The sequence below is a fragment of the Lithobates pipiens genome, unplaced genomic scaffold (assembly GCF_037356315.1).
Source record: "Lithobates pipiens isolate NorthernLeopardFrog02 unplaced genomic scaffold, aLitPip1_a1.2 Scaffold_23, whole genome shotgun sequence".
Classification (NCBI taxonomy): domain Eukaryota; kingdom Metazoa; phylum Chordata; class Amphibia; order Anura; family Ranidae; genus Lithobates; species Lithobates pipiens.
The window spans coordinates 53,582,721-53,604,479 of NW_027507785.1; the positions used below are offsets into that span (position 1 = coordinate 53,582,721).

At 42.6% G+C, this 21,759-nt stretch overlaps 1 protein-coding gene across 1 annotated transcript; it reads right to left on the reverse strand.

Annotated features, from left to right (window-relative positions):
* Nucleotides 1–1,225: 1,225 nt before the first annotated feature.
* Nucleotides 1,226–21,496, reverse strand: LOC143927524 (uncharacterized). Its single transcript, XM_077451629.1, has 5 exons — nucleotides 18,231–21,496; nucleotides 14,248–14,465; nucleotides 6,270–6,637; nucleotides 5,917–6,173; nucleotides 1,226–1,413 (listed from the first exon to the last, which is right to left on the reverse strand). The coding sequence occupies exons 1-5, from the start codon at nucleotides 19,411–19,413 to the stop codon at nucleotides 1,265–1,267; spliced, it is 2,175 nt and encodes a 724-aa protein (XP_077307755.1). The 5' UTR covers nucleotides 19,414–21,496; the 3' UTR covers nucleotides 1,226–1,264.
* Nucleotides 21,497–21,759: the final 263 nt, after the last annotated feature.

Below are 21,759 nucleotides of genomic sequence, written 5' to 3' on the forward strand. Positions count from 1 at the left end.
GAAAAAATTTGTTTAGTTTTGTTTCGTTTTAATTCGTTAATTCATTAATTTTGTTTAGTTATATTCGTTAACTTCCTTAAATTCGTTTTCGGATTTCGTTTAGTTTTCTACCGAATTCGAAAAATCGGCCACATTCGAAAATATTTCAACCAAATTCGAAAATATTTCAACCAAATTCGAAAATATTTCAACCAAATTCGAAAATATTTCTACCGGATTCGAAATGATTTCAACATGATTTGACATTATTTCAACCGCATTCGAAAATATTTTGTGACCCGAATTTAAGGCCATGTATCTCGGGGTCACTTGGTGCTAGAAACTCCAAATTTGGATATGTTGTAATGCTAATACTATTGTGTTTGCATACCAAATTTTCTAGCTAGGTTCTAGCTATAAGTGACCCCGAGATATGTGGCCCCAAAATCGGGTCGCTAAATGTCATTCTCTGCTCTAATAACCAATAACATTTTGCGACCCGATTTTGGGGCCACATATCTCGGGGTCACCTATAGCTAGAAACCTCAAATTTGGTATGCAAACACAATAATACACTACAACATATCCAAATTTGGAGTTTCTAGCACCAAGTGACCCCGAGATACATGGCCCTAAATTCGGGTCACAAAATATTTTCGAATGCGGTTGAAATAATGTCGAATTCATTCGAATTCATTTGTTATATTTATTTCGTATTTGTTGTAATTTGTTATTTTTTTATTCGGACATTCGGATGCATCCGAATGTCCGAAAGATGCAAAATTCGGCCGAATTTCGATTCGTTACGAAACGAATTGCACAAGCCTATGATCGATTATACGATTGTCATGATTGTTTTTTTTTTTTTTTTTTTGTATAATCTTTGGTTGTCATGATTTTTTTTATTTTTCTATAATCTTTGATTTTTTAAGCCAGGAAGGGTCAAGAACATGTTCTGTGTGAAAACGTTGATTCTACAAGAAGGGATTGTTTTCGGCACCTAAAGTTGTGTCCCTACAGATGTCCATTGTTGATAATCCTGCCGTGGTTTGGCATTTCAGTGTTTACATAATTAGGTTAACAACAACCCAGGTCCTTTGAATTCAACAAAAATAAAATTAAACCCCTTGAGACCTCGGGGGCCCTAAACCCGCTCTTGATCCATGTTGCCCTTTCCTATGAAATCTGCTAATTTTGAATGACTTGTAAACTCAGGATTACATGAATAAAAACATATTTAATGTGTCACATCTCATGCTATGGAGGACGGGTCCCCATACGTGTTTCAGTCTTCTGTGCACTGCAATAGAGAGTAGTCCCGACTTTTTAAAACACGTTTCTGAATCGCCAGAGCCAGCGCGGTTAATAAAGCCATCATACTGATCACAGCCACGAGCATAAAGTAAGGAACTGTATGTGAAGTCTGGAGATCACCTGGGGAAAAAAAAAAAAACACATCAGTGAAAGTGACTTGAATCATGGAATAAATACTGGACTGAACTTTCTGTATATTGATGAAAATAGTTCACCTTTCACCTTTGACTTATGTACTCCCACTAACACCTGCTTTATGTGTGTGATCTTATGGTGGACGGATTATAACGATTGGACTACCTATAAAGTCATAAAACAGATGTATGCTTTGCCCATGCAATGTTTTAAAGCAGTTGTCTCCAAACTGCGGCCCACAGGTGGCACGTGGCCCTTTTGCTTGCCTTTATCTGGCCCTTGGGGCACAGTAATGCCTACTGATACGAGGCATTATTCCTCGCACTGACACCAACTGTGGTGCAAAATTCCATGCACACCAATGATGGGGCACTAGTCCTCCCACTAATTCCAATGATGGGGCACTATTCCTCCCACTAATATCAATGATGGGGCCCTTTCCTTCCACAAACTCCAACAATGGGGCCAAATTCTTCCCACTAATCACAGCGATGGGGCCCTATTCCTTACACTAATCCCAATGATGGGGCACTATTCCTCCCACTGACACCAATAATGAGGCACTATTCCACTGATACCAATGATGGGGTCCTATTCCTTATACTAATCCCAATGATAGGGCACCATTCCTCCCACTGATACCAATGATGGGGCACTATTCCTCCCACTGATACCAACGATAGGGCACCATTCCTCCCACTGATAGCAATGATGGGGCACTATTCCTCCCACTGATACCAATGATGGGGCACTATTCCTCCCACTGACACCAATGATGGGACACTATTCCTCCCACTGACACCAATGATGGGGCCCTATTCCTTATACTAATCCCAATGATAGGGCACCATTCCTCCCACTGACACCAATGATGGGGCCCTATTCCTTATACTAATCCCAATGATAGGGCACCATTCCTCCAACTGATACCAATGATGGGGCGCTATTCCTCCCACTGATACCAATGATGGGACACAATTCCTCCCACTGATACCAATGATGGGGCATTATTCCTCCCACTGATACCAATGATGGGGCACTATTCCTCCCACTAATAGCAATGATGGAGCACTATTCCTCCCGCATGATACCAATGATGGGGCACTATTCTTCCCACTGATACCAATGATGGGGCACTATTCCTCCTTCTACTATCCACAGGCTCTATGTATTTTTTATTTTTTTACTCCAACTGGCCACCAAGTCTGAGGCATTGTTTTTCCTCCAATAGACACCAGGACGTTTTGTACACCCACTACCCCCCCCCCCCCCCAAAAAAAAATGTGAATGACAGTAAACTGGTCCTTTGCTTAGAAAGTTTGGAGAACTCTGCACATACTGAAAGTGCCTGTAGAACTTTATCCTACTACTGACCTGCACAATACTACAGGACATAGTAGTGACACAGGGACCAGTGGGAGGAACCATATTGTGTGGCAAAAGACCAGAAATCCCACACACCTGAAAGAAAAGCAGCATTCGGGGGTATAACTGGCAGGAGGGGTAAGTGTTCCCTTTTTTGGGGGTGGCAGGTACTGTAGAAGCATTAGTAAGGTGACAGAGTTGCTTTGATGCCCCCTAGCAGCACATACTTACCTTTAGTGTCCTTCCTCTGCTCTGTTCACTGGGAGCAAGAACAGGAAGCCCCATGCAAAGTCCAAATCACTCTCGGTAGAGCTTTCCCGGGCCGAGGACTCTCCTTGCCCCTGTATGACAGCATTGGGACAGTTGCAAAGCAGGAACATTATGAAACAAGGGCAGGGGTAATCATATGCTGTATGGAGATGGAGATACTGGGTATTTTCTTTGATCCTGGTGGCTGAATGGAGCAGCAAGGGAGTAAAGGAGAGATGAGCGTGCTGTTGAAGGGGCCTTTAACGGAACCAATTCCTATCGGGAAAACCGCTTGTCTATGCTGTTCCGACGGACCAAAAACTCACGCATGCTCGGAAGCAAGTACGAGATGGAAGCTATTGGCTACTGGCTATTGAACTTCCTTTTTCTAGTCCCCTCGTACCTGTTGTACGTCACCGCATTCTAGACAGTTGGACTTTGGTGTGATCCTGTGTAGGCAAAACTGTTTCAGCAGAACTCTGTCGGAAAAAACGGTCGTGTGTATGCAGCATAAGGCCCTGTTCACATCTTGTGATTCAGGATTCCAAATCACGTGGCAATTGCAGCACAATGCACTGCACACATTTGGGTGCCATTATCCTTCAATGGCACCCCAAACGCAATGATATTCTGCCACGATGTCACATGGCAATTGCTTCAAACCGCGCCTTCACAAATTGCGCAAAACTTGATGCTGGAAATGAAGCAGGAGCTTCTTTTTGGGTGACAAACACGTATAGGGCATCCTATTCAGTGAAATGTGCTGTTGCTCCTGCAGTTCGGGTACATCCTATTCAAGTTTAGTGCGCAGGTGTGGCCATTAGTAGGTTAGAGAAGGGAAATGGAGTGTTTTTTCATTTCATTGTCCTCTAAGTGAGGGGTCCCTAAGCTACGGCCTGTGGGCCACATCCAGCCCGCTACAAGATCTTACCTGACCCTCAGCAATGTGGTGCAGGTGGACCGGCTGCCAACACCATACCAATGGTTGCTTTGGTGCTGGTGGCTGGTCCAACTGCACCATGAAAGCGCATGACGCTGATCCTGGGTGGCAGCATCTAGGGCCACCCTAGAATTCAGAAGAGGAGAAGAGGCCCTGCATCGCCTCCCATCCTCCTTGCCCCGTGCCATACATACTATCGTGAAGATTGCAAGGTAGGACTGCGGACTCTTAAGTGTAAGGGGATCTGATGTAATGGGGGGCTTCTGATTCAAGAAGTAATTTATTGGAATGTGTTCATTTAAAAACAGATTTTTTTGGGGAGGGGTTGAAAATTTGTAAAATATTTGATGTGGCTCGCGTACTGAAAAGTTTGGGGACCACTGCTCTAAACTGTAATAAGGTTACACACAGGGTCGGTGCTACCACTAGGCCAACTAGGCAGCCGCCTAGAGCACACTGCTGCCTAGGGCGCCCAGCCACTGGTGTTCCTACGCTCTTCTCTCTGCAGCAAGAAAATAAGTCCCAGCATCAGCAGACAGCCGCCGTTCCGTTCACACATAGTCTCAGCGGCGCAGTGGCCATGGAGGACTGGGTCTGTGTCCCGACTGCCGAATGAATGGAAGCAAGCAAACATTCATTGGTGGGCACTGGTGAGGCTGAATTGATGGCCGCTGGTGAGGCCGCATTTGATAGGTGCTGGTGAGGCTGAATTAATGGGCACTGGTAGGCTGCATTGATGGGCACTGGTGAGGCTGCATTAATGGGCGCTGGTAGGCTACATTGACGGGCACTGGTGAGGCTGCATTGATGGGCGATGGTGAGGCTGCATTTGATGGGCGCCTGGTGAGGCTACATTGACGGGCACTAGTGAGGCTGCATTAATGGGTACTGGTAGGCAACATTGACAGGCATTGGTAAGGCTGCATTAATGGGCGCTGGTAGGCTGCATTGATGGGCTATGGTGAGGCTGCATTTGATGGGCGCTAGTGAGGCTCCATTGACGGGCACTGGTGAGGCTACATTGACGGGTACTGGTAGGCTACATTGATGGGCACTGGCAGGGCAGGACTTAGGGTGGTGGGGGCCCCTGGGCTTGAGTCACTTTTGGGCCCTACCTTCTATACATTACCGTATTTATGGGCATATAACACGCACCCCAAGTTTAGGAGGGAAGTTTAAGGAAAAAAACTTACATTTAAACGCCCATCAATGCAGCCTTGTCCAGTGTCATTTGCAGCCTTGTCATTGCAGTCTTTAAGTTTAAAAATGGCGCCGCCAAGATACAGAGTGCTGTGTATCTTGGTGGCTCTCCTGTCCTCTTGGTGGCTCTTAGCAGCTCTTGGCGGCTCTTGGGTCCTCTTGGCAGCTCTCGGGTCCTCTCACAGTCCCGAGCGGAGCCGAGAGTAGCCGAGTGTACTCGGCTCGGCTCACAGTTACGCCCATTCCCTTTGTTATGTCCATCATAGGGTGGGACTGGGCATGACTGTGAGCGGAGCCGAGTACACTTGGCTATGTATCTCGGCGGGGCTCCCTATTGGGCGGGGCCCATGGGCTTGAGCCCAGTCAAGCCCAATGGTAAGTCCTGCCCTGGGCACTGGTAAGGCTGCATTAATGGGTGCTGGTAGGCTGCATTTGATGTACGCTGATGAGGCTGCATTTGATGGGCGCTGGTGGGCTGCATTTGATGGGCGCTTCATGAAAAAAGTGGGGTATACATGGGCAGGGCAACAGGGGTGGAGCCGGGGGGGGGGGCAACAAAATGAGGTTTTGCCTAGGGTGTCAAAAATCCTTGAACCAGCCCTGGTTACACATCTGTATATGGCCTTGACTCCAGCAGTTAATGTGCCTAGACAGGGTTCAGTCAGTTGCCGAGACCTGGAAAAAGATCTCCGTTTGGCTCAGAATTGCAATGAACTTAAAATGAAAAACCTCACCAGATTTAAACACAATGGGTCCCTGAGACAACCTGGCAGCGGCCAGATGCACCGGAGAGCCACGAGCGTCACGTCTGTGCCTTCGATTCTGGCACCCTTGTGTACAGCGATTTGGAGAAGTTCCGTTATGGCAGACAATGACATTACAGGACAGGTAAACCTCCCCAAAACTGTTAAACTTAAAAACGTGGAGGCTGAAGCGCTGTAGCCTCTGGTCGGAAACTGCATGAGTCTGCAAAGTGGTGTCTTGGGGGCACCTAAGGATAAAAAGAGAATTCAACACAAAAAGATCAGAATGCAGAAATATAGGAAAGCAAAGTGAAGCTGTAGCTGATTATGTACAGGATAGTTACCCTTGTTGGATGAGACGGTACATTTGCTCATTGTCTTCTAGTGACGGAGAAGCTTTACAGTTTTCGACAAGTATCTGCAGATTCTGGTCACTGGACACCACTTTAAACTCAACATACAAGCGTCCATGGATGTCCACCTCATAAGGATATGTTGTAATCAGATTGCTGAAGTCTTCGGACTGATAGAGTTGCAGAGAGACATTATAGTGACCTAGAGAGACTACATCAGTCACTTTAGGGTGAAGGCTCATCCCAAGGGTCTCATTCATCTGCATTTCACACTTCACTGGGATTTCAATACGATGGATGCTGGTCCCAGGGATCGTTCCATAGACTGTGTTTTCATAGTAGGTCTTTCCATCTTCACTCTATGAGAATATGCACACATTTCCATGGACTGGGCACAAATGACACAATAAATACAGTACACAGAGTAGCAGAGTATTGTACCATGTTAGCAAAAAATTAATGAAGAAAGTTTGCGGTTAAAGTAGTACCCTTTATTGGCTAACCTAAGTTTTTAAAGATGCAAGCTTGGGGGATGCCTCCAGGGTTAAGGCATTGCAAAAGCTTGCATCTTTATATAACTCAAAATGGCCCATAAAGGATATCACTTAGGGCTTGTTTACACTTCCTTCAAAATGTGCCATTGGACACCCTTTTTTAAAGCACTCTAAATGCCAATCAAAACACCTGTCACTAAATAAAATGGTTTCCTTATAGTCCTTTTCATTCTGTTGTGTTTGTTGTTGAGAACAATATAGCAGGAGGTGAACGGGGACCAGAGAGGGGGATCAGCAGAGCTCAGGGGACTACTGAGTAGGGGATCAGTAGAGCTGAGAGTACTACTGAGTGGGGCATCAGTAGAGCTGAGGGTACTACTGAGTAGAGGATCAGTAGAGCTGAGTGTACTACTGAGTGGGGGATCAGAAGAGCTGATAGTACTACTGAGTGGGGCATCAGTAGAGCTGAGGGTATTACTGAGTGGGGGATCAGTAAAGCTGAGAATTCTATTGAGTGGGGGATCAGCATAGCTCAGGGGACTACTGAGTGGGGGATCAGCAGAGCTCAGGGGACTACTGAGTGGGGGATCAGCAGAGCTGAGGGTAGTACTGAGTGGGGGATCAGTAGAGCCGAGAGTACTACTGAGGGGGGATCAGTAGAGCTGAGGGTTCTACTGAGTGGGGGATCAGTAGAGCTGAGAGTTCTATTGAGTGGGGGATCAGCAGAGCTCAGGGGACTACTGAGTGGGGGATCAGCAGAGCTCAGGGGACTACTGAGTAGGGGATCAGCAGAGCTGAGGGTAGTACTGAGTGGGGGATCAGTAGAGCTGAGAGTACTACTGAGGGGGGGGATCAGTGGAGCTGAGGGTATTACTGAGTGGGGCATCAGTAGAGCTGAGGGTACTACTGAGCAGGAGATCTGCTGAACGAGGATACCAATGAGTTGGGGATTGTCAGACCCACGTACCTGACAGGTGAGCCCGAAATAGCAGGGGAAGGTCTCCCTTACGGGTCTGGTTCACGGCCCCTGGTAGGATGGACAGGAGGCACGGGAGCGCAGACGGGTATGAGAGCCTGGCGGGTTAGATGCTGAAGGAGAGATCCGACGGCAGGGTTCAGACAGGTAGACAGACTCTCACAGCTGGATGCAGGAGCAGATGCGAGCAGAAGGTGGAGAGCAGATCCAGCCACCTTCACAGATGACAGCAGGCAGACAGTGCAGAAAAGGGATGAGCAAGTTCGAGTCCGGGTCACAAGCAGAGTTGGCAACAGGCGGGCAGCGTGGTACAAAGGAGCAGGCAGATGCGAGGTCAGAGACAGGCCGAGGTCAAAGACAGGCAGCAGACAGGAAAATCCAAGGGACGAGCCGGGTAAACAGGAGTTCAGGAACACAAGCAAAGTCACAGGCAACAGGGCACAGGAAGCTGCAGATCAGACAGCACCGAGCACACCATGGGGGAACACTTAAGTAGGCCGATTGGCGCCAACGCGCACCGATGCACGCGCACACGCGCGCCCGCACAGCCGCGCGCCCAGCAGCGCCAGCGCACACCAGCACACATCGATGCCCCGCAGCGCGCCCAGTGACACGTCCGCTACGGGCAACTCTCTGACAGGGATCTGCTGAACAGGGGGTACCAATGAGCTGGGGATCTTCTGTGTAGGGGTACTACTGAGCCAGGGTTCTACTGGGCCCCTTTAAAACAAATAGAAAATCAACACGTACAGGGCATTTGCCAAACTTCATTCAAACTTCACAGAAGCCTTACTGAAGTATCAAAAACTCATAAAAAAAAGCATGTTGAAGCGGTAGGCGCTTTAAAAGTCAAAGCAAGTATAAATGAGCCCTTAAAGGGTAAGTCCACTGCAGAACTTCCATCGCTGGAGACCGGACCGGCTTCAGAAAAGGAATGTATAGTGATTTCTACTTTACAGTGTTACATAGGTTAATCTTATACCGTGCATACTGTAGGTGTAGGGATTTTAGTGTTAGGGTGGATTTCCCCTTTAAACTCCAAACCTTATATGATAAATACATGCAATAGGAAAGAAGATATACAGTGCATCTTGAAAGTATTCACAGCACTTCACTTATCCGCATTTTGTTATGTTACAGCTTTATTCTAAAATGGATTAAATTAATTATTTTCCTCAAAATCCTACAAACAATACCCCATAACAATAACGTGAAAGAATTTTGTTTGAAATCTTTGCAAATTTATAAATAAAAAAATAAAAAATCCCACATACATAAGTATTTACAGTCTTTGCTAGACATGGGCGCCGTCAATAAATTCGTTTCATTCTGTTCCGTTACGGTTCGTATTAAAATGAATTCGTACTTCGTATTTCGTGTTCGAAATTCAATTTCAATTCGTACGAATTGTCGTTAGGTTCGTTAACTTGTACGAACGTTCTTTATGATGAATTTAAAGGCAAAAATATACCTCAGTATGACAGTCGATGCTGATGGAAGTTTGTTTTTTATCCGAAATACGAAATTCCGTTGAAGAATTTCCGATCCGAAATACAAATTTTTCGTTAGATGAGGGGCTCCCACCATCCCTGTGCTGTGCTGACTTCCTCCTGGGAATTCATAAACAAAAGTTTGTATTTCGTACAAAATTCGGATGCATGGCAATTCGTATTTCGGATCCTCCCGAACGTACGAATTTAGGGAAATTCGTACGAATTTGAGATTCGTACGAAACGAATCGCACATGTCTAGTCTTTGCCATGACACTTAAAATTGAGCTCAGGTCCATCCTGTTTCCACTGATCATCCTAAAGATGTTTCTACAACTTGATTGGAGTCCACCTGTAGTAAATTTGGTTGATTGGACATGATTTGGAAAGGCACACACCTGTCTATATAAAGGTCCCACAGTTAACAGTGCATGTCAGAGCACAAACTAAGCCATGATGTCCAAGGAATTGTCTGTAGACCTCCGAGACAGGATTGTATGGGGGCACAGATCTGGGGAATGGTACAGAAAAATGTCTGCAGCATTGAAGGTTCCAGTGAGAATAGAGGCCTCCATCATCTATAAATAGAAGAAGTTTGGAACCACCAGGACTCTTCCTAGAGCGGGCTGCCCGGCCAAACTGAGCAATCAGGGTAGAAGGGCCTAGTCAAGGAGGTGACCAAGAACCCGAACTCTGTGGAGAGAGGAGAACCTTCCAGAAGAACAACCATCTCTGCAGCACTCCACCAATCAGGCCTGTATGGTAGAGTGGCCAGACGGAAGCCACCCTCAGTAATAGGCACAGAACAACCCACCTGGAGTTTGCCAAAGGGCACCTGAAGGACTCTGATATCATGAGAAACAAAATTCTTTGGTCTGGTGAAACAAAGATTGAACTCTTCGGCCTGAATGGCAAGCGTCCTGTCTGGAGGAAACCAGGTACCGCTCATCACCTAGCCAACCCCTACAGTGAAGCATTGTGGTGGCAGCATCATGCTGTGGGGATGTTTTTCAGCGGCAGGAACTGGGAGACTAGTCAGGATCGAGGGAAAGATGAACGCAGCAATGTACAGAGACATACTTGATGAAAACCTGCTTCAGCGTGCTCTGGACTTCAGAACGGGTGAAGGTTCATCTTCCAACTGAACAACAACCCTAAGCACACAGCCAAGATAATAAACGAGTGGCTATAGGACAACTCTGTGAATGTCATTGAGTGGCCCAGCCAGAGCCCAGACTTGGACCCGATTGAACAACTCTGGAGAGATCTGAAAAAAAAAATGACTGTGCACCGACGCTCCCCATTCAACCTGATGGAGCTTGAGAGGTCCTGCAAAGAAGAATGGGAGAAACTGCCCAAAAATAGGTGTGCCGAGCTTGTAGTATCATACTCAGAAAGACTTGAGGATGTAATTGGTGCCAAAGGAGCTTCACCAAAGTATTGAGTAAAGGCTGTAAATATTTCTATACATGGGATTTTTTTATTTTTTTATTTTTAATAAATTTGCAAAGATTTCAAACAAACTTCTTTCACATTGTCATCATGAGGTATTGTTTGTAGAATTTGGAAGAAAATAATGAATTTAATCCATTTTGGAATAAGGCTGTAACATAACAAAATGTGGAAAAAGTAAAGTGCTGTGAATACTTTCCGGATGCACTGTATATACAGTATATATTTTCAGTTAAAGTGTTTTTTAAGCCACTCTAACATGTGTACACCATTAGCACTGCCTCTTATTGTAGTGTCCCCCTCTGTGTGCGATTTATAAAAAGAATTGCTGTAAATACCTCATTTCAGAGCCGAGATTGCAATCGCATGACTGGCCGGATCTCTCCTTTCCTCCCCTGACAGATGCAGCTGGAGGGGCCAAGATTCCCCCGCTAATGTCAGTCAGGAGGGCAGGAAGAGAGAGCTGGCCAGTCATGTGATCACGATGTCAGCTCTGAAATAAGGTATTTACAGCATTTACGTTTATAAATCACACACAGAGGAGGACAATACACTGACCACGGTGTCAGGGCTCAGCAGCCATGATACACCGTGGTCAGTTTACATAAGGGAGGGCAGTAACTGGCAGGATCCGCCAGGTTTTTTAGGTGTTACAGGGGGCCAAATGACACAGGACAAGCACTGTGCTATATAAAATGCTTTAAAGGAGCAGGATCAAATCTTTTATTTATTTTTTGCGCTAACAAACGCTTTAAGTAGCAAATGGATTCTAGAAGAGTCTACTTGAAAAATCTTTACATTATCTGCTAATGCCAGGGCCGTCTTTAATATTGATTGGACCCTGGGCAAGAATTTTCTTGGGCCCCCCCTCATTCAATTTCCCTCTCCACCTGCTCTGAGACATACAATAAATAGCAGCTAGACTTAAAATAAGTTTACTGTATCAGATCAGGCACCGATTGCGATTGGTTGTCATTGGCTACAGCATATAATTACTGCTTAATGCCTGGTTGCTAGAGGTTGCAGTACATATTACGGTTCACTGATTAGTTGCTAGAGGTTACAGCAAATGATTTCTGCTTGTTAATTGGTTTCTAGAGATTAAAGAGGAGGTCCACCCTAAAGTGGACCTTCCGCTCATCGGAACCCTCCCCCCCTCCCGGCGCCACAATTGGCACCCTTCAGGGGGGAGGGGGGTGCAGGTACCTGTACAGTACAGGTATCTGCACCCACTTCCGGGATAGCTCTCTGCGGAAAGGGGCGTACATTACGCCCCTTTCCGAAGGTCCCCCGCTGCCTGCTGGGAAACACACAGATCCCAGAGGCAGCGGGTCCATTCTTATTGCGCAGCGCGACTCGCGCATGCGCAGTAGGGAACCGGGAAATGAAGCCGAAAGGCTCCACTTCCTGACTCCCATACCCAAAATGGCGGCGGCAGCACCCGAGAGACGATCGAGAGATCGGCTTCGGGTGCCGACATCGCGGGCGCGCTGGACAGGTAAGTGTCACTATTTTAAAAGTCAGCAGCTGCAGTATTTGTAGCTGCTGGCTTTAAAAAAAAAAAAAAACGCGAAGTCCCGGCGGACTCCCTCTTTAATGTGCAGTAATACTGATTGGTTGCTAGAGGTTACAGCACATCATCTCCTCACTGCAGGGGAGCATGATACACATATGAATGCCACCTTTATTTACATATCAGTGTCGCCGGCCGCAGCTATTTACTTAGTAATGCCACCGCTATTTACATATGAATGCCAGTTATTTACATGTAAACACAGGATCTGCAGGTGAGTCATCTGTACACATCAATAGGGCAGAGCTGTGCAGCATTAGTACCAGCACTTTACACTGAGATATCGGGACACAGCACAGGACTAAAACTTCAAGGGACAAGGGAATTTAAACTGGGATAGTTGGCAAGTATGAGGCAGCTGCTTTGGGCCCCACAACAATGGCAGGGCCCAGGGCAGCTGCCCCTTTTGCCCTGCCTTTAAGACGGCCCTGGCTAATGCTATCAAAGAACTATTCTTACTCTGTTTAAATTTGGTCCACTCAATGCAAATAAAATGCCAGTTCCACTAATTAGGTCTGAGTATCCTCCCCTTGTAAAAGCCCCTGCATAAGTACTTCAAAAATATACCTGTAGAGAAAGATCCTGGGAAATGCACCGAAGAGGAGTGTCTTCTTGCAAGAATTGGGCTGCTCTGCATTTCCCAGGAATAGGGATGAGCTCGGTGTGGGATTCGAATGCATGTTCGACTCGAACATCGGCCGTTCGTCTATTCGGCGAATTCAGAACTTTGTGGACCGTTTGCGCCATATTCGTGTGGCACAAACGGTCCACAATGCACTACGCCATTGCAGTGCATTGCTGGCTCATGATTGGCCAAGCATGCACTGTGACCCCGCATGCTTGGCTAATCACAGCGCCGGCAGCGAGGAGAGCCATGATTGGCCACAGGCAGGATGCCTGTGGCCAATTATAGCTCAGGGGGTTTAGTACACGCCCCACTCTATATAAGGCTGCCAGCGCGGCGGTCCTATGTAGTGTGTTGGCATGCAGGGAAAGATCTAGATAGGCAGGGACAGTGTGTTCTTTGCTCAGCCATCTGCAGGAGTTAGTGGGTGTTGTGTGCCTCCAGCACAGTATACACCTGTATCTACCCTTTTTTGCTGGTGTTCTCTAATACAGGCATCTGCAGGAGTTAAAGTGGGTGTTGTGTGCCTCCAGCACAGTATACACCTGTATCTACCCTTTATTGCTGGTGTTCTCTAATACAGGCATCTGCAGGAGTTAAAATGGGTGTTGTGTGCCTCCAGCGCAGTATACACCTGTATCTACCCTTTTTTGCTGGTGTTCTCTAATACAGGCATCTGCAGGAGTTAAAGTGGGTGTTGTGTGCCTCCAGCACAGTATACACCTGTATCTACCCTTTATTGCTGGTGTTCTCTAATACAGGCATCTGCAGGAGTTAAAGTGGGTGTTGTGTGCCTCCAGCACAGTATACACCCGAAGATACCCCTTATTGATGGTGTTGTCTGTTGCATAGCTTGCATATTAGCCTTTAAAATTAGCACTTTTGATTTCGAACATTCGAGTCCCATAGACTTTAATAGGGTTCTAAAGTTCGTACGAATTTTAGGTCCGTTTGAAGGTTCTGGTACGAACCGAACTGGGGGGGTTGTTCGGCTCATCCCTACCCAGGAACCCTCGCCAGAGGAATAGTATGGTCATGCAGACGGTCCAGATACATTTTTAAAGTATGATCACGGAGGAACCCTTGAAATTATTTTTCAGGCTCAGGAAACCCCTGCTAATAATTTCTATATCAAATTTTCACAGTACATTAGGTGTGTTGGCCACATAGAAGAGGTCCCCACTTCCCCCTTACAGATAGTTAAAAAGACATTTTCCACAGTGGTTACTCATCTGAGATGCAGAAATTGCTCATTGCTCAAGGAAGCCCTAGCACCCTCTGAAGGAACCCTATGGATCCACAGAACCCTGGTTAAGAAAGGTTGCTTTACAGGGTATCAAGGGTTTCCGTAAACCTCACCAGAACATTGGATCCACATCCACTGAATGGTATTTGAATAAAAGCAAAATATTCATCAGCCACCGCCTGGCACAGAGGGTCTTCGAGGTGTATATCAGGCACATCTAGGTGGGCTTCTACCACCATACTGAGAGGAAGCTGATATTCAGCACCATTAGAAAGACAATGCAGGGTTCCTTCTGGTTCATAGCCTTCTGTGGGTGTTGGCAAAGGTGCATCTAACAACAAGAACAAATGGACAAATTAAATGCTAAGCCGGTAAGTATATATAATGACAAATAATCCCGCGCTCTGGTCTGGTTATTTTGTGTTTAAAGTAGCTGCCTGCACCTTAATTTTATCCCAATTAAAGGGCACAATGACACCAGAAAAAAAAAAAAAAAAAATCTTTACAATACACCATGCAACTATTCAGTGCACTATAAAAAAAATATATATATATTCTCATTAATGTGCAACAATATAAACAATAACCCATCTAAAAATATACCAATTGTATGTGTAAAAATAAATAAATAAATGTATTAAATCATATATGAAAAACAAAGAGTCCATTAAAGTGCATCGAAAGTGTCGCAAGTGTCTCTCGTGATATTGTCTTGTCAAAATTTAAAGTGCCGCTAAAAAAAAGTGCTTTTTTTCACTCCAGTGCCAGTGTTCATGTGCCCCCCCCCCCCCCTCTGAATATCACACTCACCAGACATACATGACCCCTTAGTATAGTAAGTAGTTTAATAGCGCTGTGGGATCCCTTCTCCAGGCCTCCTCTTTCTCCTCTTAAGCTTTATGTCCCGTACACGCGATCAGACTTTCCGACAACGAAATCGTGGAATTTTGTTCGAAGGTTGTTGGCTCCAACTTGTCTTGCATACACACAGTCACACAAATGTTGGCCAACAATTACGAAGGTGGGAACGCGGTGACGTACAAGACGTATGACGAGCCGAGACAAAGACGCATGACGAGCCGAGAAAAAGGAAGTTTAATAGCCAGTGCGGCTCCTTCTGCTTGATGCGTGAACTTTTGTGCGATGGACTTGCGTACACACGTTCAGAAATTTGAGAATCTGCTAGCCAACATTTGTTGGCGGAAAGTCCGACACACGGTCGGACTTTCAGCCAACAAGCTCACATCCAACATTTATTGTCAGAAAATCTGATCGTGTGTATGGGGCATAAGGCTCCAAGCACACTGGGCTTAAAAAAAAAAAAAAAAAAAGTCTGTTCTCTTTGGAGTAAAAAACGCTAATATAGAGCATTTTTTGTACAAAGTTTAGACCAGTTTAGGAGAGTTTTACGTTTTTTTCTGCCAGTAAGCTTCAATCAGAAACGCGATTCAGAAGATTCGATCTTAATCACTTCAGCACCGGCCTAAAGACATATGACGTCCGCAGATGGGATCTCCCATCCTGGGCGGGCGTCATATAACGTCCTCTCATTCCTGGCCGTCTAGGGGAAGCGCACCCGCGGCATCGCTCGGGACCTGGTGCGCGTGCCTGGCGGCCGCGATGTCCGCCTGGCACCTGCGATTGCCCGGGAACACAGCAGGACCGTGGATCTGTGTATGCAAACACACAGATCCACATCCTATCAGTGGAGAGGAGACTGATGGTGTGTTCCCAGTACAGAGGAACACCGATCGGTCTCCTCCCCTTGTGAGTCCCCTCCCCCCACAGTTAGAATCACTTCCATAGTGAACATATTAACACCTGCAGCGCCCCCTGGTGTTAACCCCTTCCCTGCCAGTCACATTTACACAGTAATCAGTGCAATTTTATAGCTCCGATCGCTGTGTAAATGTGAATGGTCCCAAAAATGTGTCAAAAATGTCCGATGTGTCCGCCATAATGTCGCAGTCATGAAAAAAAACGCAGATCGCCGCCATTCCTATTAAAAAAAAAATGCCATAAATCTATCCCCTATTTTGTAGATGCTATAACTTTTGCACAAACCAATCAATATACGCTTACTGCGATTTTTTTTAACCAAAAATATGTAGAAGAATACGTATCGGCCTAAACTGAAGAAAAAATTATAGACAAAAGATATATATAGAGAAGGCTATTGGTCAAATAATAAACAGATAAAAAGGTACCACATCCCAGTTAAGAAATATTTAAAGATATGGGAAAGAAGCTAGCAGGGGACTGGAGGGTAACCAACCCCCGGGATTTTTATGACGGTACCAAATGTATAGACAATAGATAAAAATCAATAAAGTTTTATTAAGTATACAAGAAACATTTCCCAAAAAAGGAAACAATTTTTTTCATATAAATACAATATGACAAATATAAATATACAAAAGCTGGTGCAGAATCCTACAAAACTCCACATATTACCACATTTGTATATTACTTAAGCTGCATTGTTTCTTTCTACATGTTTCGCTCTTCCGAGCTTCCTCAGGACATTGCAGCATGCACCGATATATAGAAAAACTGAAAATATACAAAAAATAATCAATTAAAAGGAAGAACTTTTAGGGACAAACAATGTGTCCCCCAAAATTCAAAACATATATTCAAATAGTTATAATAGCGCATCCGCTCTGATCTAACTTGACCAGAACAGCTTCGCATTAGGAGCGATTAAATTTGTCAAAACAAGGACATAATTATGAGTAAACAACCAAGTAATTATAAAAACATTAAATTTATGGATAAAATCCATAAAATCCATTGTAAATATACACATGTAGTAACAAAATTCTCCAGTTTGGAGATTGCAAATTAGGTTTTTATAAAATAGCCGCCTTACCCCTTAAGTTTGTGAGTTTATATTTGTTTGTCAATACTGTGGAAATCAGTTGTTGATAAGTGAAGAAAATCACAACATACATATGGAATGTAATGAGGACGCCATTGAGGATGGATTTTATCCATAAATTTAATGTTTTTATAATTACTTGGTTGTTTACTCATAATTATGTCCTTGTTTTGACAAATTTAATCGCTCCTAATGCGAAGCTGTTCTGGTCAAGTTAGATCAGAGCGGATGCGCTATTATAACTATTTGAATATATGTTTTGAATTTTGGGGGACACATTGTTTGTCCCTAAAAGTTCTTCCTTTTAATTGATTATTTTTTGTATATTTTCAGTTTTTCTATATATCGGTGCATGCTGCAATGTCCTGAGGAAGCTCGGAAGAGCGAAACATGTAGAAAGAAACAATGCAGCTTAAATAATATACAAATGTGGTAATATGTGGAGTTTTGTAGGATTCTGCACCAGCTTTTGTATATTTATATTTGTCATATTGTATTTATATGAAATAAATTGTTTCCTTTTTTGGGAAATGTTTCCTGTATACTTAATAAAACTTTATTGATTTTTATCTATTGTCTATACATTTGGTACCGTCATAAAAATCCCGGGGGTTGGTTACCCTCCAGTCCCCTGCTAGCTTCTTTCCCATATCTTTAAATATGAAGAAAAAATTTGTTTTTTTTTTTAAAAATGGGATATTTATTATAGCAAAAAGTAAAAAATATTGTTGTTTTTTTTTTTAAATTGTCGCTCTTCTTTTGTTTATAGCGCAAAAAATAAAAACCGCAGAGGAGATCAAATACCACCAAAATAAAGCTCTATTTGTGGGGGAAAAAAAAGGACGTCAATTTTGTTTGGGTGCAACGTCGCATTACCGCGCAATTGTCAGTTAAATTGGCACAGTGTCAAATTGCAAAAAGTGTTCTGGTAAGGAAGGGGGGGCTGAAGTGGTTAAAATATGCCTGTAAACGTCCTAATGTGCATGGAAACATAGGAGAACATTGAACTGCTTCTACAGGCAGAACACAAAAGTCCTGTAGAGGAAACATTTTTTACGCCATGGAGCCTAAATAGAGGAGCCCTAAAGGCAGTTTATGTTGCAACTTTAACCATACAGCAGTTGGCATGATGGCAAATGTCTCAGCCTAGCATGCAAACATTGTTTTGGGATAAACCTATAGTACTGCTTTGAACTAAAAAAAAAAAATGTCTACCTGGATATATAGTTTCTTGGCCCATAGAGTATCCATATGAAATGGCATTTTCAATGCCGTAGACAAAAATGGTAAAGGGCGTTGAGTCGTGATATACTTCATGTTGACCTTCACTTTTATCCAAGAAGACATTGAATGCGCTGTAACCTCGGAAATATTGTATGGAGAAACTATAGAGACTCAGCGGGTGGTGATCCAGGTAGAACCCATCCTCTGACGTTGCCGGAGTCACAATGAAAAGATAGTTGAAGTATGTTTCTTGTGTTACAAATTTATAATAACTTCTTGAGGCCGAAGAAGGCGGGATGGTAACAAAGAAGGGGTCGTAATTAGTAACTACACCAGGCTTGGATTCTTGAAGGAGATAGCTGACCATAATAGGTTTAGAAGCATTAACGATAGACATTTCCTTCAAACCAATTCGGACAGGGCTTCTAGCGTTCTCAATGAAGTACTCCCTGGTTTCCGTTGCTCCGTCAACAAATACTTGGGTTTCGGGACTTGACGTTACCATGGTAATAGAATCTTGGGTGTGATTCAAGAACGGCGCCAAAACAAAAACGTGGCCCCACCTGGACACGGGATACAACTGCTCAACCAGGGTGTCGCAGGAGGTGCTCATCCCGCTGAAGCACCTTTGGCCACTGAAAACTGCCACAGGAACCGTGGATGAGATTCTGGTGCCGGTTAGGTCAGAAGAACTTTGAAACTGTACGGACTGTTGGTATCCGAGGCTAAATGAAAAAGACTGTCCTTTGGTGAACTCCACACCATTATACGTGAGCGATCCCGAGACGGTCACGTTGACCAGAGCCGTATCCTCCAGACCGTTGGCCACGGCAAATTGTTTTGCTGTTCCTGATGCAGCGGTTGATATGTAATATTCTGTGCCCAGGTCTTCTACAGCTAGGCAGGCCATGGCGTCGGCGGTGGCAGCAGCCGTGTAAAAACCAAAGACAGATAGAGCGGCATCTGATTGGACCAGAACAGCCTTAGAAGTCACGTGCTTTTCTGTGATCATATAAGTGTAGTTGAGGGTCACCAGGCTATAGCTGTCCCTCTCGATGTGGACGGTTTGGTTGAATTCTGGTTGGGAAACCATTACGGTGACCGTGGCTGGTTTATCGTAGGTGACAAGGTACAGCTGGAATGTTGTGCCTTCGGATACAAAGTAATTTTCCATGAAGGCTGTTACAAATCTTTTCTGAGCCCCTCCTGTGGAATTATAAACAGTTTCCCAAAAAGTGTTAATGACGAGAGAAACAATAGTAATCAATAATAATCAATACACAGCTGTAGGCTTTATTCAGATGTCATATGAAAAGATGGAAACCACCTAGACATGTACAGAACGGAAAACATTTCTTACGTTTCGTTTAGTTATTTAAATAATTTTGTTTTGTTAAATTCGTAAAATTGAATTCGTTTTTTGGAAATTTGTTTTGTTTCTTCATTTTCAAATTCGATTTGAATTTTCTGAAATTGGTCCAATTGAATTAAATTCGACCGAATTCGGAAAATTCGAATCGACATTCTAATTGGTATTCGAATTTTATACTATTTGAAATTCAAATTTCGGAAGACGGTTATATTCTTTATATTTTATTCTAGTCTATTATTTTTTCTATTTTATTCTTTTATTTTCTATTTTATACTTTTCTATTTTTTATTCTATTCTTTTCTAATCAAAACTATTCAAATTTATTCTATTCAAAATTTGAATATCAGAAGAAGATTGTATTCTTTCTATTTTACGCTCTTTTTTTCCTATTCTGTTCTACTCTCCTATTTTCTATTCTTTTCTTTTCTATTTTTATTTATCTATTTGAATTTATTTTATTCAAAATTTTAATTTCGGAGGATGGTTAAATTTTATTTTATTTTATTCTATTCTATTGTTTTTTTCTATTCTATTATTTTCTGTTCTAATCTATTCTAATTGTATTCTAATTTATTCTATTCAAAATTATAATTTCAGATAACAGTTTTATTCTTTTTAGTCTATTCTATTGTTTTCCTATTCTATTATTTTCTATTCTATCCTTTTATTTTATATTCTATTCTAATATATACTATTCTTTTCTATTCCATTCCTTTAATTTCTATAATCATATATGTAGCTATACCTAAAAAACTCACTGATCAGGTGTCAATCCCAATAATGAATTACAGAAAAAAACAGCCATGGAGGGGACTTTAATTTCTATTCTATTTTATTATAGTCTTTCATTTTCTATTCTATTTTGTTCTGTTTTACTCTATTATTTTCTATTTTATTCTATTATTCTCTATTCTATTTTTTTCTATTCTTTTATTTTCTATTCTATTCAGTTTCAATCTTTTCTTTTCTATTTTATTATATTATATTATATTATTTTCTATTCTATTCCCTTATTTTCTATTCTATACTTTTACTTTCCATTCTATTCTGTTCTGTTTTACTATTTTCTTTTCTATTCTATTATTTTATTTTCTATTCTATTCTAACATTTTCCATTATTTTCTATTCTACTGTATTATTTTATATTCAATTTCTTTATTTTCTGTTATGTTTTATTCTATTACTTTATTTTTCTCTTCTATTCTGTTTTACTATATTTTGTTTCATAGTTTCATAGTTAGTAAGGTTGAATAAAGACACCAGTCCATCCAGTTCAACCTGAGTGAGTGTCTACAATTGTCCCTATCCCTGTACATTACACACTCACATCGGTCCCTACCCTAGAGGCGATTCAGTTCGCATTGTGCGCTATACAAGTATTTCATTCATTCATTCATTAAGTAGCCCACAATCTAAGGTCCCAATTCATATACAAGGGCCAAATTTGGACTTTATTTTCTATTCTATTTTATTCTATTCTTGTTTCCAAATTCAAATTTTGGCCAAATTTTCGCTTCGCTATTTCAGATACGTTTAAATTTGTTACTATTGTAATTCAAAAATTCGAGTACATCCGAATTTCCGAATAACGAAAAGTGCATTCGAAATTCGATTCGGAACGAAACAAACCACACATGTCTACCAAAACAAAACCAGAGAAATTCCCAGCTCAACTTACTGACCAGTCTGCAACCAACCGAATTGTCCTGTCTAACAGTATGCGTTAAAAACAGGGGTTTAGGTTGCGTTGCACACATTTTCTATTCTATTCTGTTCTTAATCTATTCTTTTAATCTATTCTTTTCGATTATATTATATTATATTATATTATTTTCTATTCTATTCTGTTCTGTTTTACTATATTCTTTTCTATTCTATTATTTTATTTTCTATTCTAATATTTTCAAATTTTTTCTATTCTACTGTATTCTTTTATATTTTTATTATGTTTTATTCTATTGTTTTATGTTCTCTTCTATTCTGTTTTACTATATTTTGTTCTATTCTTTTCTTTTCTATTCCATTACTGTATTTTCTATTATATTTTATTCTATTCTTGTTTTTTCAAATTCAAATTTTGCTGTGTTATTTCAGATTAGTTTAAATTTGTTACTATGGTAATTCAAAAATGTGAGTACATCTGAATTT